This window comes from Chlorocebus sabaeus, chromosome 20, assembly GCF_047675955.1.
Source record: "Chlorocebus sabaeus isolate Y175 chromosome 20, mChlSab1.0.hap1, whole genome shotgun sequence".
Taxonomy (NCBI): Eukaryota; Metazoa; Chordata; class Mammalia; order Primates; family Cercopithecidae; genus Chlorocebus; species Chlorocebus sabaeus.
This window is the reverse complement of record NC_132923.1, coordinates 4,417,201-4,431,760: the sequence shown is the minus strand read 5'-3', so window position 1 is coordinate 4,431,760 and position 14,560 is coordinate 4,417,201. Positions and strand designations below refer to the sequence as shown.

At 35.7% G+C, this 14,560-nt stretch overlaps 1 protein-coding gene across 2 annotated transcripts in view; it reads left to right on the top strand.

Moving 5' to 3' along the window:
* The window catches only part of MNDA (myeloid cell nuclear differentiation antigen), a 45,303-nt gene extending 36,863 nt beyond the window's left edge, over window positions 1–8,440 (top strand). For both annotated transcript variants that reach the window (XM_007976599.3, XM_007976596.3), the window contains 6 exons: window positions 1,223–1,507; window positions 2,356–2,492; window positions 3,017–3,184; window positions 4,620–5,036; window positions 6,730–6,918; window positions 8,197–8,440. In XM_007976599.3, the coding sequence (XP_007974790.1) occupies window positions 1,243–1,507; window positions 2,356–2,492; window positions 3,017–3,184; window positions 4,620–5,036; window positions 6,730–6,918; window positions 8,197–8,244 (1,224 nt within the window). In that variant the 5' untranslated portion in view covers window positions 1,223–1,242 and the 3' untranslated portion in view covers window positions 8,245–8,440. The remainder of the gene's footprint in view (window positions 1–1,222; window positions 1,508–2,355; window positions 2,493–3,016; window positions 3,185–4,619; window positions 5,037–6,729; window positions 6,919–8,196) is intronic.
* Window positions 8,441–14,560: the final 6,120 nt, after the last annotated feature.

Here is a 14,560-nt window from a genome sequence, read left to right as displayed (position 1 = left end):
AACAATTTACAGCCCTAAGAATTAGAACACTCTAATCATAGAAAAGTTGCACAAACATATGGTCACCAACCTAAAGGAACACCCACAAATTTAAATAGAAAATTGGAATATACATTAAGAACTGAATACCCTTAAGTAGTACACAAAGGGTTAAAGAGGCACACATTCGTGAGACTGGGACCACAACAGCTCCCAGAAGATAAAGCCTCAATTAAGCATTAAAAACTCTAAGGAAGTATTCAGAGGAAGAAAAGTGGGAATGCTTTCCCAGGTAGTGGGAAGGGAATTAACAGTGAGAAGACCTGAAAAAGAATGACATATTGTATACTACTAGAGCATAAGATGTAAGAAATTCAAAAGTAACAGACACATACACAAAGAAAGATATAGTTTATTCAAGGCCTTTCAGGTCATGCTGAGTGGAAATTTATACTAATAAAAATCAAAACTCATTGAAGGATTTCAGGAAAAATAGAGTCGTGCCTTTATCCATAAAGAAACCTACTTGGTTGTCTGACAGAAATCTTTTAGTAAAAGTAAGACTAGTTGGAGGTAAATAATTGACTGTAAAAAACAAATGGACAAAAAATAAATGCTGCAATTCTACACTAGAGAACAGTTAGGAGGACAGTAAAATGATAATTTTGTAGATGCATGAGACACAGAGAGTAAGTCCCAGGGAGACAAAATGCTAATGAGAGCCGACTAGGGAGAGCCAAGAAGGTCTAGAGTCCATTTCACTACTCAGAAGTGTAGTGCTGTGGCAGAAGTTTATTCATATAAGGTAAGTAGCTGCAGCCCATTTATACTTAGGCCACTTTGGTCATAGTGGGTATGGGAAGAGTCAGGAACCAAGAGGTAGGCATTGAAGGATAGGCTGAGGCCCCAGTAAAGTATCAGAAGGGGAACCATGGACTTTGACACCACAAAACCCATACTACAAACACTGCAACGATTACCTGTTTCCAAACATCATTTCACCACATACACCTCTGACCCAACTCAACAACCAACATTAAAAGGGAAGAACTTCACTGAACCTCCTAATAAAGCAAGTCTTGATCCATTGTTCACAGTGACACAGCTGGTAACTTAGTTCCTTTTTCTTATACACATCCAAGGACAACATTTTGTCCTGGGACACTCACTCACAAAAGCATATCTCATTTTTTAAAATTGTCTGTATAAATATGTAATGTTGTGTGTCATTTTTACTTTATAGGCCAAGCTATAACTTCAGAAATGGCGAATGAATACAAGAAAATTCTTTTGCTGAAAGGATTCGAGCTCATGGATGAGTATCATTTTATAACAATTAAGTCCTTACTGGCCTATGATTTAGGACTAACTACAAAAATGCAAGAGGAATACAACAGAATTAAGATTTCAGATTTGATGGAAAAAAAGTTCCAAGGTGTTGCCTGTGTAGACAAACTAATAGAACTGGCCAAAGACATGCCACCACTTAAAAACCTTGTCAACAATCTTCGAAAAGAGAAGTCAAAAGGTAATAGGGAAAACCTTGCACATGGCTACTCTGCCTTGATTCTCCCCAGTCTTGAGTAGAACCCCACCTTGGTCATAGCTGGTACATCCCTTTCCCAATTTATAACTCAGCAGTCATGGGGATGTTGGCACCTCAGAGACTGACCAGTTGGCAATTTAGAACATTCTATTTCATATAAAAGAGATCGATAGATTTAGAAGAATGTATTTAGGGTAGGGATAAAAAATTAAAGACAGGGATTTATGAGAGGATGAGGGTTTCAGTAAATTAGAAATGTCAGGGGAAAAAAAAAGCTACTTTTTAAAATGCATTTTATTTGAAATATTTATATTTAACCAATTTGCACAGCAAATAGTTCTATTAAGAGAAGTTTTTCCACTTAATATAAATCACTGTTTTTCTTAATTCAAAAGCCAATATTAGCACTTTGCCACATTACAATTCAGATCATATTTCCTTTCAGGTCATATTTCTGTCATTTGAACAGATATTGCACAGAACATGACCAGCCTGTCGGCATCATGACCTTAGATATTTAAAAGAAATGGTAGGAGAACAAGACTGAGAAAGGGTTGACTGAGGCACATGGAGTTCACAGGACAGGAAGCATGTTCTCACTGCACAGGGGAGGAGTGAGGAAAGCACTGAGGAGAATGAGACAGTGCCTATGCCTACCATGCTACTGTTGGCCTCCTAGCAGCCAGGCTGGGTTAATGTAGTAGAGGTAACAGGCAAATCCGAACTCTCATGCAGGAGCTGACAGCAGGTAATATTGAAACTGCTTTAGCTGTCTTAGATAAGCTATTCCAGTCTAGGCCTATTGTGCCCTTTTTCTTTTCTTTTGTCAGTTGCTAAGAAAGTGAAAGCACGAAGAGTAGTTCCAACGAAAAAAATAAACCAGGAAGAAGTGGGTCTTGTGGCACCTGCACCCACTGCAAGAAACACACTGACATCTGAAGTAGGAGAGAGGATTCCTGTAGCTCAGGTAAGCTTGAGAAAGAGGAGCAGGATTGAAGTCCCACAGAAGATACTCTGCTATGGCACATGGCTCTTCACTAATATCTCAACACAGCTTAGATTTACCAAATTAGTAATTATGGATCATCTTTGTGATGGGTTAGGCATCATAAAAATGTAGTAAAAAAATTCTGTGACATAAATATATTATCATCTGCATTATAAAAATGTGGTAATAATCATATTTAATATACATCTTGCCCATCCTTACACAAATCTAGATTTTCTCATTCCAAGTCCAGTGCTCTTCTCATCACACCACAGTGGCGATAACAGTAATGCATCTGTTGAAATCATCTATCTCTTTTTTAGTGCAACAATCCACACCCAATATTATCTATTGTCCATATCTTCAAGTGAGAGGTTGTAATTCCCTGGGGTTTCCAAGGACATCCCATCCAATATAAATAGAACTTACTACGTTGTAATGAAAACTTGCTCTGCTTCTTTTCATACTAAACCCCATTAACAGGAAAATTAAACTGCTTTCAGAAAAGAAAAACTCTGAACAAAGGAAAGACTGAAGCCAAAAGGAATAAGGTGCCCCAGGAGCAGAGTGAGCCCCCACGTCCCTCAGGAGCCAGCACATCTGCAGCCACGGATCATCCCCCATTACCCCAGACCTCATCATCAACTCCATCCAACACTTCATTTACTCAGGTACACTCTTTCCTGGTCCTCTTCTCCATTTTTTTAACCCAGTCACAGTGCATTCCACTGTTACTATTGTTACTCTCATGCATAACTCTTCATGTTACTGATTTGCTGAGGGAAAACTGTTTTCTATATTATGATAACTTGTTTACATTAGTGAGAAGCCACATGCAAGTAAAGCCCAATTACCCACAGGCGATCACTGTGTGTAAAACACCAAGACAGACCACTAAGCATTTCTGGTCTGTGCAGGTAAGTAGCTTGGCTTCTAGTACTAGTACATACAAGTCCATAGCTCATCTTTGCTCCCCACACTTCCTAGTATAGATCTGGCAACGTTCTCTTCAGAAAAGTATTCTGCTGCAACTCAAATAGGCCAGGCCACTGTGGGGAGAGGACATGAGATAAACAAACTTGTCCTTTTGTCATTATTGTTAGCGTTCTAGCCACTGTGAAATGCTGTCGAGGACATAGCTCTAACCAGAAATCCTCTACCTGAGACTACTTATATACTGAGCCAGGCCAAGTCTTTCTACTTGTAACAGCACTGTTTCTTGGGAAGAAACAAAGGAGTTGGGTCCTCAAAATGGTAGAGTACACTAGTGATCATTAGAATTTCTAATGAATGTTTGATCATTAGAACATCTAATGATGTTTGAGGCTTGGGGTGGGCATGGTTCTTCATTTTTAATGCTATCTAACTTGTTTTCACTTTGTTGATTGTCTTTGATAATTTAAGTAGGTAGAGGAGATATTTGGATTTGTTATTATATTCTAATCTTTCTTTAAAGTTTCTTCACAATAATGCTTTCATCGTCTGCTGCTCTAGATTGTTCATGCAGATAATCATGCTTCGCTTCAGGAAGATTATTCTGAGTCAATGAGGGTGATTTAATTTCCAAGCCCGTTGTCTGCTACCTTAGACTTTCACTAGCTAAACTATACCAGCTCATGTGTCTTTCCTTTCAGTTCAGCAATCCCTGTCTAGCCGAGCCCCCAGCTCCACGTATCTGTGAAAGTTGTTGGGTCGAAAGCTCTGCAGAGTCACTCGTGCAGAGTGACTTTGTATTCCTGTTCAAAGTTTTTTGTTTCGTTTTGTTTTGTTTGTTTTTGAGACGTAGTCTCGCTCTGTCGCCCAGGCTGGAGTGCAGTGGCGTGATCTCGGCTCACTGCAAACTCCGCCTCCCGGGTTCACGCCATTCTCCTGCCTCTGCCTCCCGAGTAGCTGGGACTACAGAGGCCCGCCACTATGCCCGGCTAATTTTTTTGTATTTTTAGTAGAGACGGGGTTTCACGGTGTTAATCAGGGTGGTCTTGATCTCCTGACCTCGTGATCCACCCACCTCGGCCTCCCAAAGTGCTGGGATTACAGGCGTGAGCCACCGCGTCCGACCTCCTGCTCAAAGTTTTAAGTTTATTTTCTTGTGTCTGCCCAACACAGAATCAGCAAACCCAGGCCCAATGTCAGGTGGATACAAGAAGAAATGTTCCCCAAAAGGACCCAGTGACAGTGATGGTACTGAAAGCAACAGCACCATTTAAATATGAGTCCCCAGAACATGGGAAAAGCACAATGTTTCATGCTACAGTGGCCAGTAAGACTCAGTATTTCCATGTGAAAGTCTTCGACATCAGCTTGAAAGAGAAATTCATAAGGAAGAAGGTCATTACCATATCTGATTACTCTGAATGTAAAGGAGTAATGGAAATAAAGGAAGCATCATCTGTGTCTGACTTTGATCAAAACTTTGAGGTCCCAAACAGAATTATCGAAATAGCAAATAAAACTCCCAAGATCAGTCAACTTTACAAGCAAGCATCTGGAACAATGGTGTATGGGTTGTTTATGTTACAAAAGGTAATCCCTTAATTTTGTTTTAATTTTCTCTACCATTACCTGGAACTAAATGTCTTGTCAGACTTTGCTAACTGCCTCAATATTGGAACACAATAATTTATATTGACTAGAGATACTGATGAAGTTTTCCCACAAAATAGGAAATAGGACTAAGTGACCTATTAACTTTCTTACGCCAAAGTAAATGTAGGGACTTTGAAAAAGAGTTACTAAGAAATATTAGCAGTAATAATCTGTTGTCAGCCACAATAAACTAGAGGACAATACAGGGTCCAAATCAACGGGAGCAGGCTGATAACATCTCTTTCAGCTCCATCCCAATGAGCACTGATAATTTTACTTTGAATTTTGATAAATTTATTTTAAATAATGAATCGTGCTACTAAGGTTGAACTCTGGTTGTGACATATATTTGGAGTAATAAGTGGATTGGCTGGTATGCTCATAAATGCAAATACATTCAACAGCTATCCATACAATCTAAACATGTGCTGTTGCTCTTCTGTCTTATTTATTTATTCATTTATTTATGAAGACAGCATTGAACAACTGAGAAATATTGAATTCCATGATACTTAGAGGATAAGGCAATCTCATCATATTATTTACAAAAAAAAATAATTACAAGGCACAGAGTTTTATTGATATGTCCATGTCCAAATTCAAGATGCTAGTTAGGACGATGCATTCCATCCCTTTCTCCACTCTGAAACATTACACATTTCTATGAACTCAACTAACATTTTATATGATTGACTGCTTTATAACCCTATATACATGTCTTCCAAGATAGCCCCTTAAATTTACCTCCACATTTTCTCACACTGTCTTTAAGAGATCTTGCTTATAAATACAAATACAGAATTGATGAGTAATAGTGTGTGAGAAACTACAGAGTATGAATGGAGGGATCTAGGTCAATGGGGACAAGATACCGGAAAAGAATGAGTAATGAGGAAGGCTGAAAAAGAATGAATGATTGTGTCATCGATGTTTTTTCCTTTAAAATTCCTCATAATCCAAAGTAACTCAGGAGTGGAAAACCAAATTTTGTATGTTCTCACTGATAAGAGGAAGCTAAGCTATGAGTACACAAAGGCATACAGAGTGATATAATAAACTTTCAAGACTCAGAAGGGGGAGACTGGGAGGGAGGTGAGGGATACAAAACTATATATTGGGTACAATGTATACTACTTGGGTGATGGGTGCACTAAAATCTCAGAATTCACCACTATATGATTAACCCATGTGACCCAAAACCATTTGTACCCCAAAAGCTATTGAAATTTTAAAAAATTAAAATAATAATAAAGTGAAATTCCTCATAATCTACTGACTGAATAATTGTAGAAAGCATACATTTGGTTTTCCACAGGACCATAAGCCAAGAAGTCCTATAGGAATTTTTGATTCCTCTATATCTAGGTGCTTTATTTACTCTCAGCTGATCTGAAGGTGGTAGCAGGAGAAAAAGAGGGAAATATTTATTGGTGTAAAATTGCAGGAAGAAAAATATCTTGTTGTTGGATAATAAAAGATGGGCCCTGTGAGATGGCAGGCCAAGCCACATGTATGATCTGTACCTGTCATTCCTCTCGTGCATATTGCATTAACTTTGTCATGAGGCTCTTTCTCATGTATATGATACTAATAATCCTCTCAGAAACAGGATATTAATCTTCTTTTGCAGAAAAGCATACACACGAAGAACACAATCTATGAAATAAAAGATAATACAGGATCCATGGATGTAGTGGGGAATGGAAAATGGCACAATATCAAGTGTGAGAAAGGAGATAAACTTCGACTCTTCTGTTTTCAACTGAGAACAGTAAACCGCAAGCTGAAACTGGTGTGTGGAAGTCACAGCTTCATCAAGGTGGGAACTGGATAGAGGAGAATGAGTTTGCTAAAGAGGCAAATAATTTGGCTTAGGCTTTGGGAACACCAGATTCCTCATGTATTACTCAGAGAGTCCAGCGAGTGAAAGGAGAACCTAAACAATGCCCTTGCATTTGTAACTGGAGTATTTTCAAAAGGATATTAAGGTAAAGGCATTCATACAGCTGTAGAAAGGATATAATACTAGTGTTAATTGATTTAAAGATGTGTCTAGGAACAGGGAACATAGGACTTAAGAGCAAGGGCTTTGAATAAGACAGATCTGATTTGAATCCTGCCTTTAACAAGCACTAGTTGGCTGACATTGGAGAAATAGTTTAATTGGTCCGCTAAAATAATGGAAGTCTCCACTTCATTGGAATGGTTTAAACATTCAAACACTGCATACATAATAATTATCTCACAGCCTGGCACATCACAATAAACTGAACTGTGGGAGATAGTATTGTTTTTTAGGAAGGTAAAGACACTAGAGGGACTTTTGGGCAAAGGAAATGACACATGAAAATTCCAAAAGCGTGACACAGCATAATGAGTTCTGTGCAACTGAAATTCAGTAGATGCAGAAGACTCTGGGACCCAAAGATTTAAAAAAAAAAAGGGGGGACTACTGAGGCCCAAAGATAAAAAAGAAACAGAAGTGTGGCTTTTACAAAAGTAAATTAATGGGAACTTTATTGTTGAAAATACATGAAAAATTGAAACAAAATTATGCAGAAGAATGCCTGATCACTTTGACATTTTAGCAAAAAATATTCTGGTATCTATGGAGTTGCATTACAGAGCAATTAGGCTTGGGGCAGAGATATCTACTAGAAGTAGTGTGCTGGAGTTCACTCCTATCCTTACTGAACACAGCTTATTGTTGGAAATTCAGGAATTGTATGCACTGCTTGTTAAACATGTGGTAGTTTGAAATCAGCCATGTGAAAAATATGTATACCACCAGACTCTGCAAATGTTACAAATCTAAACTTTTAAAAAATTGGGCACCTGGTTAACCAGGATACCACAGAAGTTTATTTCAAAAATCTATTCAGGAAGGAAAAAGACAAAGAGAGATTAGTTAATGGGAGGAAAATGAGTTTTTTGAAGGTAGATCCTCATAACTTTGTGACTAATGAGCTTTCATAGGGTAGAAGGAGAATAATGTAGCCAATGGGAAGAAAAGATGTGCAGGTGAAAAGAGAACCATAAGCAGAGCTTCATTTCAGTATGTAGGGTCTCATTATGTCTTTCTTATCTCTCTTTAAAGGTCATCAAGGCCAAGAAAAACAAGGAAGGATCAATGAATGTTAATTGAAATATGCAAGCTGAAATGCAACAAATAATTTCTGCTTAAAAAATTAAGTTGTTAATAACTGTGGTTTTCTAAATTTCAGTAATTCGTTTAAATAATGGATTCAGTAGATACACTGTAGCATATTAAGAGCTTTTATATCTGAGTTATAGATTAGGTTGCTTTCTGGAATAAAATTTTCTTCTTATACTCTTCCATATTTTTTTAGATATTACGTTTTGCATTTATGACTTTCATAAGGTAAAAAATAAAATATCTTTTTTTGAAGGACATTATTTTCCCAAAGTCTTGTCTATGTTCTCTTAAGGTCAGTAGTGAGCTGCTTGAGGCTGAGCACTTTGTACACTGTGAAGCACATTCTAGAGATGGGGAGAGACTCATGGGGCCTTATCCACACTGGAGTCTATATTGTGATCTCCAGAGGATAAGGCCCCAATAAAGGCTGTGACTAAATTTATGTAGCCCATGCTTAAATGAACAAACACTGTGGCCTAGGGAAATAATAGATCTAAAGGAAAGGATTCCTTTATGCAATTATGTCCTCCAGAAGAGGGCCGTTGGGGTAATTGGTTTCTCTGAAGGGGACAACACTGGTGATTTGCATAAAGGTACCAATATATGCAAGACACTTGCCCTCCTTAGTTGGTGTGGATTATCATATCCATCATATTCCATTTATCTGATTTGTAGATACATCTACATATATATTCAAAATCAGAGCAACTAAAAACATAAAACAAACATTGAGAGATCTGAGGGAAGAAATATACAGCAATGTAATAGTAAGAGACTTCAGTACTCACAATAATGAAGAGATTATCCAGGCAGTTATTCAATAAGAAAATAGCAGACATCAACAACTCAATACACCAATGGACCTAACAGATAGAACATTCTACACAACAACAACAAAATACACATTTGCCTCAAGTATGCATGGAGCATTGTCCACAACATGTCACATTCTAGGTCACAAAACAAGTCTTAATGAATTCCAGAAGAATAAAATTATAATAAGCATCTTTTCTGATTATTATAGAATTAACCTATATTAACCTAATTATATAGCAAATAAACAACTGGAAAACTGACATATATGTGAAAATTTAAAAACATGCTCCTGTATAGTCAATGGATGAAAGAAGAAATTAAAAGGGTAATTTAAAAAATGAGACAAATGAAAATGAAACCACAATGTACTAAAATGTATGTGATACAGCAAAAGGAGTTCTAAGAGGAAAATTTATAGTTATAAGCATTTACCTTAAAAAAGAAAGCTCTCAAGTAAACAACTAAATGCCTCAGGGAACTGGAAAAAGAAAAACAAATTTAGGCCAAACCTACAAAGACTGAATTAAGAAAAAACAGAACACCCCTCCCCCCCAAAAAAAAAAATGACAAAGAAGGAGATTAAATCAGTCATCAAGAAACTTCCAACAACAAAAAGCCAAGAATCTGATCACGTCACAGATGAATTCTACCAAACATTTATAGAATTATTGACTCCAACTTTTCACAAATTATTTCAAAAAAATCAGAGAAGGGAACACTTTCACACTCTTTTAAGTCAGCAATACCCTGACAGTAAGGCTACACAAGAACACTACAAGAAAAAAAAATATATAGGCTAGCATACCTTATGAGCGTAGGTGAAAAAAATCCTCAATACTAGGAAACCAAATTCAACAGCACATTAAGAGGATTATACACTATGATAAAGCGGGATCTATCCTTGAGTTATAAGGATCATTCATCATATAAAAATCAGTCAATCTGATACATAAGGTATGTTAGCAGAATGAAGGACAAGAAACATATGATCATCTCAATCAGTGCAAAAAAAGCATTTGACAAAATTCAACATCCTTTCATGATAAAACTTATCAACAAATTAGATAAAGAAGGAATGTGTGCTTCAACACAATAAAGGCCAATTATCACAAGTGCATAGCTAACATCACACTCAACGATAAAAAGTTGAAAGTGTTTCCCCTAAAATTAGGAACAAGACAAGGATGCCCAGCCTTACTACTTCTATTCAACCTAGTAATAGAAGTCCTAGCCAGAGCAATCAGGCAAGAGAGAGACGTAAAAGGTATCTAAATAAGAAAAGAAGAATTCAAATTATCTCTCTTTGCTGATGATATGATTCTATACTTAGAAAATTCTAGAGACTATGTCAAAATGCTACTAAAACTGATAAAATATTTTAGTAAGGTTTCAGGATACAAAATTAACATACAAAAATTAGTAGCATTTCTACACACCAATAATACCCAGGTTAAGAGTCAAATCAAGAACATAGTCCCACTTACAACAGCCACAAAGACAAGGAAATATCTGGGAATACAGCTAACCAGGGAGGTGAAAGATCTCTACAAGGACTACACAGAACTGCTGAAAGAAATCAGAGATGACAGAAATAAATGAAAAACTGTTCCATGCTCTTGCATTGGGAGAATCAATATTGTTGAAATTACTATACTGCCCAAAGTAAGTCATTACAGGGTTAATGCTATTCCTATTAAACTACCAATGTCATTCTTCACAGAATTAGAAAATGCCTATTTTAAGATGTATATGGAACCAAAAAAGAGCCCAAATAACCAAAGCAATCCTAAGCAAAAAGAACAAAATTGGAGGCATTACATTACCCAACTTCAAACTACACTGTAAGACTACAGTCACCAAAACTGCATGGTATTGGTGCAAAAACAGATACAGATCAACGGAGGAGAATAGAAAATTCTGAAATAAAGCTGAACACCTATAACTATCTGATATTTGACAAGGCGGACCAAAACAAGCAAGAGGGAAAGAACTCTCTACTCAATAAGTGAACTCTCTATTCAGTAAATTCAGTAACTGACTAATCATATGCAGAACAATGAAACTAGACCCTTATCTTTCACCATATATAAATTAACTCAAGAATGATTTAAGATTTCAATGTAAGGCTTCAAACTACAAATATCCTACAAGAAACCCCAAGAAATACCCCTCTCAACATCCACCTTGAAAAAAATTTTAGATTAAGTTCCTAAAAGCAATTGTAACAAAAACATAAAATGACAAGTAGGACCTAATTAAACTAAAGAGGTTCTATGAAGCAAAAGAAACTATCAACAGAGTAAACAGAGAATCTACAGAATGGGAAAAAATATTCACAAACTATGCATCTGACAAAGATCTAATATCCAGAATCTATAAGGAACTTAAAATAACAAGCAAAAAACAAATAACTCCAATAAAAAATGGGCAAAGGACATGAATAGCCACTTATCAAAAGAAGACATATGAGTAGCCAACAAACATATGAAATAATGCTCATCATCACTACCTCTCAGAGAAATGCAAATTAAAACCACAAGGAGATACTCTCACACCAATCAGAATGATGATTATTAAAAAGCCAAAAAGCAACAGACACTGGCAAAGCTGAGGAGAAAAGAGAATGCTTGTAGAGTGGTGGCGGGGATGTAAATTAGTTCAACCACTGTGGAAAGCAGTTTGGAGATTTCTCAAATAACTTAAAACAGAACTACCATTCAACACAACAATTTCATTACTGGGTATATATTCAAAGGAAAATAAGGTCATTATACCAAAAAGACATGTGCACTTGTATGTTCATTGCCACGCTATTTACAACAGCAAGGACATGGAATCAACTTAGATTCCCATCAGTTGTGGACTGGATAAAGAAAATATAGTACATATATACCATGCAGTATTATGAAGCCATAAAAAAGAATGAGACCATGTCCTTTGAAGCAACATAGATAGAGCTGGAGGCCATTATCCTAAGCAAATTGAGGCAGGAAGTGAAAATCAAATACTGCATGTTCTCACTTACAAGTGGGAGCTAAGCACGGAGTGCACATGGACATAAAAGTGGGAATAAAAGGCACCGTGGAGTACTGGCGGGGGGATGTGGATTGAAAAACTACCTATTGAGTACTATGCTCACTACCTCACAACGGTAGCAACAAATAAGCTATAGTTAATTAATATTGATGAAAGACTACATTCTTGCCCTTTAGGATCAGAAACAACAACAAAGAAAGGTGGATGATCACTTCACTTCTATTCTACCATGTATCTGAAGTTCTTTAGTATAACAATAAATAAAATGAAGATTAGAAAAGAATTATTTGTATATAAACTCTATTCATATATGATAATTATCTGCATAAAAATTATAACAAATAAAATAAGAAAACTACTTGAGTAAATAAAATTAATCAAGATACAATGTGAGGTCAATATATAAATCCAACTTACATGGATTTGCAACAGCCAGAAATGAACTTTAAAAAAATAGAATATGCAACTGAAACTAATAAATACAAAATATTTAGAAATAAATATAATAAGAGATATGCAAGTCCTTTACACTGAAAACAACAAAACACTACTGACATTAAAAATATAAATAAGTAGATCATGTTTGTGGGCTAAAAGATCCAACAGGTTTTAGATGTGCATTTTCCTCAAATTGATCTATAAATTCAAGGAAATCCCAGTCAACATCACAAAAGATTTTTTGGTACAAATTGACAGGCTGAACATGAAATGTACATGAAAATGCAAGGGATCTAGAATAGCCAAAGCAATTTCAAAACATAGATACAAAACTAGGGAATTTGTACTCGTTGATTTCATGACTTATGATAAAGCTATAAAGATAAAGGCACTGTGATATTAGCATAAATAAAAACATATTGGTCATTAAAATGGAGCAGAGAGTCCAGAAATGGATGATTCGTAAATGATCAATTCATGTTTTACGAAATAGCCATTGGAATTTAACAGCAGTAAGTAAGATAGTCTTTTCAAAAAATGGTGCTGAAAACATAATGAGCATTGACTTGAAATTCATCCCACACAGAAAAATACTAATTGATGTGAGATCATAGACTAAACATAAAACCCAGAACAATAGTTCAGTATTAACACAGAGGAGAAAATCTGCGTGAACCTGGGATAGACTACACGTTTTTAGCACATAAATAACAGTAAATGGAAAAGAAAAATTAACGATCTGGATGTCATCAAAATTTAAAACGTCACCTCTTCAAAAGATATATTTAAGAAAAGAAAACAACAAACTCCAAACTGGAAAAATACTATTCTCAACACGTATTTGACAAAAAATTTGTATCTAGCATATGCAAAGGATTCTTAGAATTCTTCAATTCTATCAATGCTTTAATGAAAAGGCAGCAAACAACTCAATGTAAAATGACACAATATATGAACCTTCTACAGAAGATGCGCAGATTATAAACAAGCACATGAAAATTGTTTAGACTCTTTAGTTATCAGGGAAATACAGATGAAAATCATAAAGAGATACAACTTCTTACAAGAATGGCTGAAATTATAACGGTATGGTGACTACAACACATGTTAGCAAAAACATGGAGCAATGCAAATGCTCATATTTTTCTCTTGGTAATTGTCAAATACTACAACTACTTTATAAAATAGTTTTCTTAAAATTTTAAACAAACACTCATAATGTCATCAAGCATTCCACTCTTAGAGAACCCAGAGAGGGGAAAAAGAAGTACACACTGACCAGTTTGGTGTGGTGGTATGTGTCTCTAATCCCAGCTCCTTGGAAATCAGGTGGGAGAACTTGAGCCCAGTAGTTGGAATCCAGCCTGGGCAACACAGCCAGACTTTGTCTCTTAAAAATAAAATTAAAATTTGGATTTAAAAAAACACACCCATTTACCATGATCTTGAACAGGAACGTTCATAGCCACTTTATTCACAATAGCCAAAAGCTGAAAAAGTAAAACCAAAGGAAATAAACTGTAGTATATTCATACTATGGAATGCTACTAAACAATATAAGAATATATCTGTCATATATATTATGACACAGATAAGTCTCAGATTTTGTTGAGAGAAAAGGCCAGGAACATGAAACAATGTGTTAATTTTTAAAACAAAATAAAAAGAGTTTCTTGTTTCATTGATTTCTCTTCTTTTGGCTTTTCCCAAATTTTTGTGTTCTTCATTATCTCCAGCTTTTCATTTACTATGAGTTCAATTTCCTAGAGTTCTTTTTATTTATTTATCTGTTTTTTGTTTTGTTTTTTAGAGTTCTAAGGAAGAATCTTAAATTATTTATTTTAAACCTCGTATTTTTAATAGAAGTATTTGAAGCTATAATTCTCTCTGAACATTGAATTAGCTAATCTCACAATGTTTGAAATATATTGTTTTTATTATTATTTAGTAAAAATATTTCCTAATTTCCCCTCATGGTTTATTTTTATGAAGTATTTAGAAGTGTATTAATTTC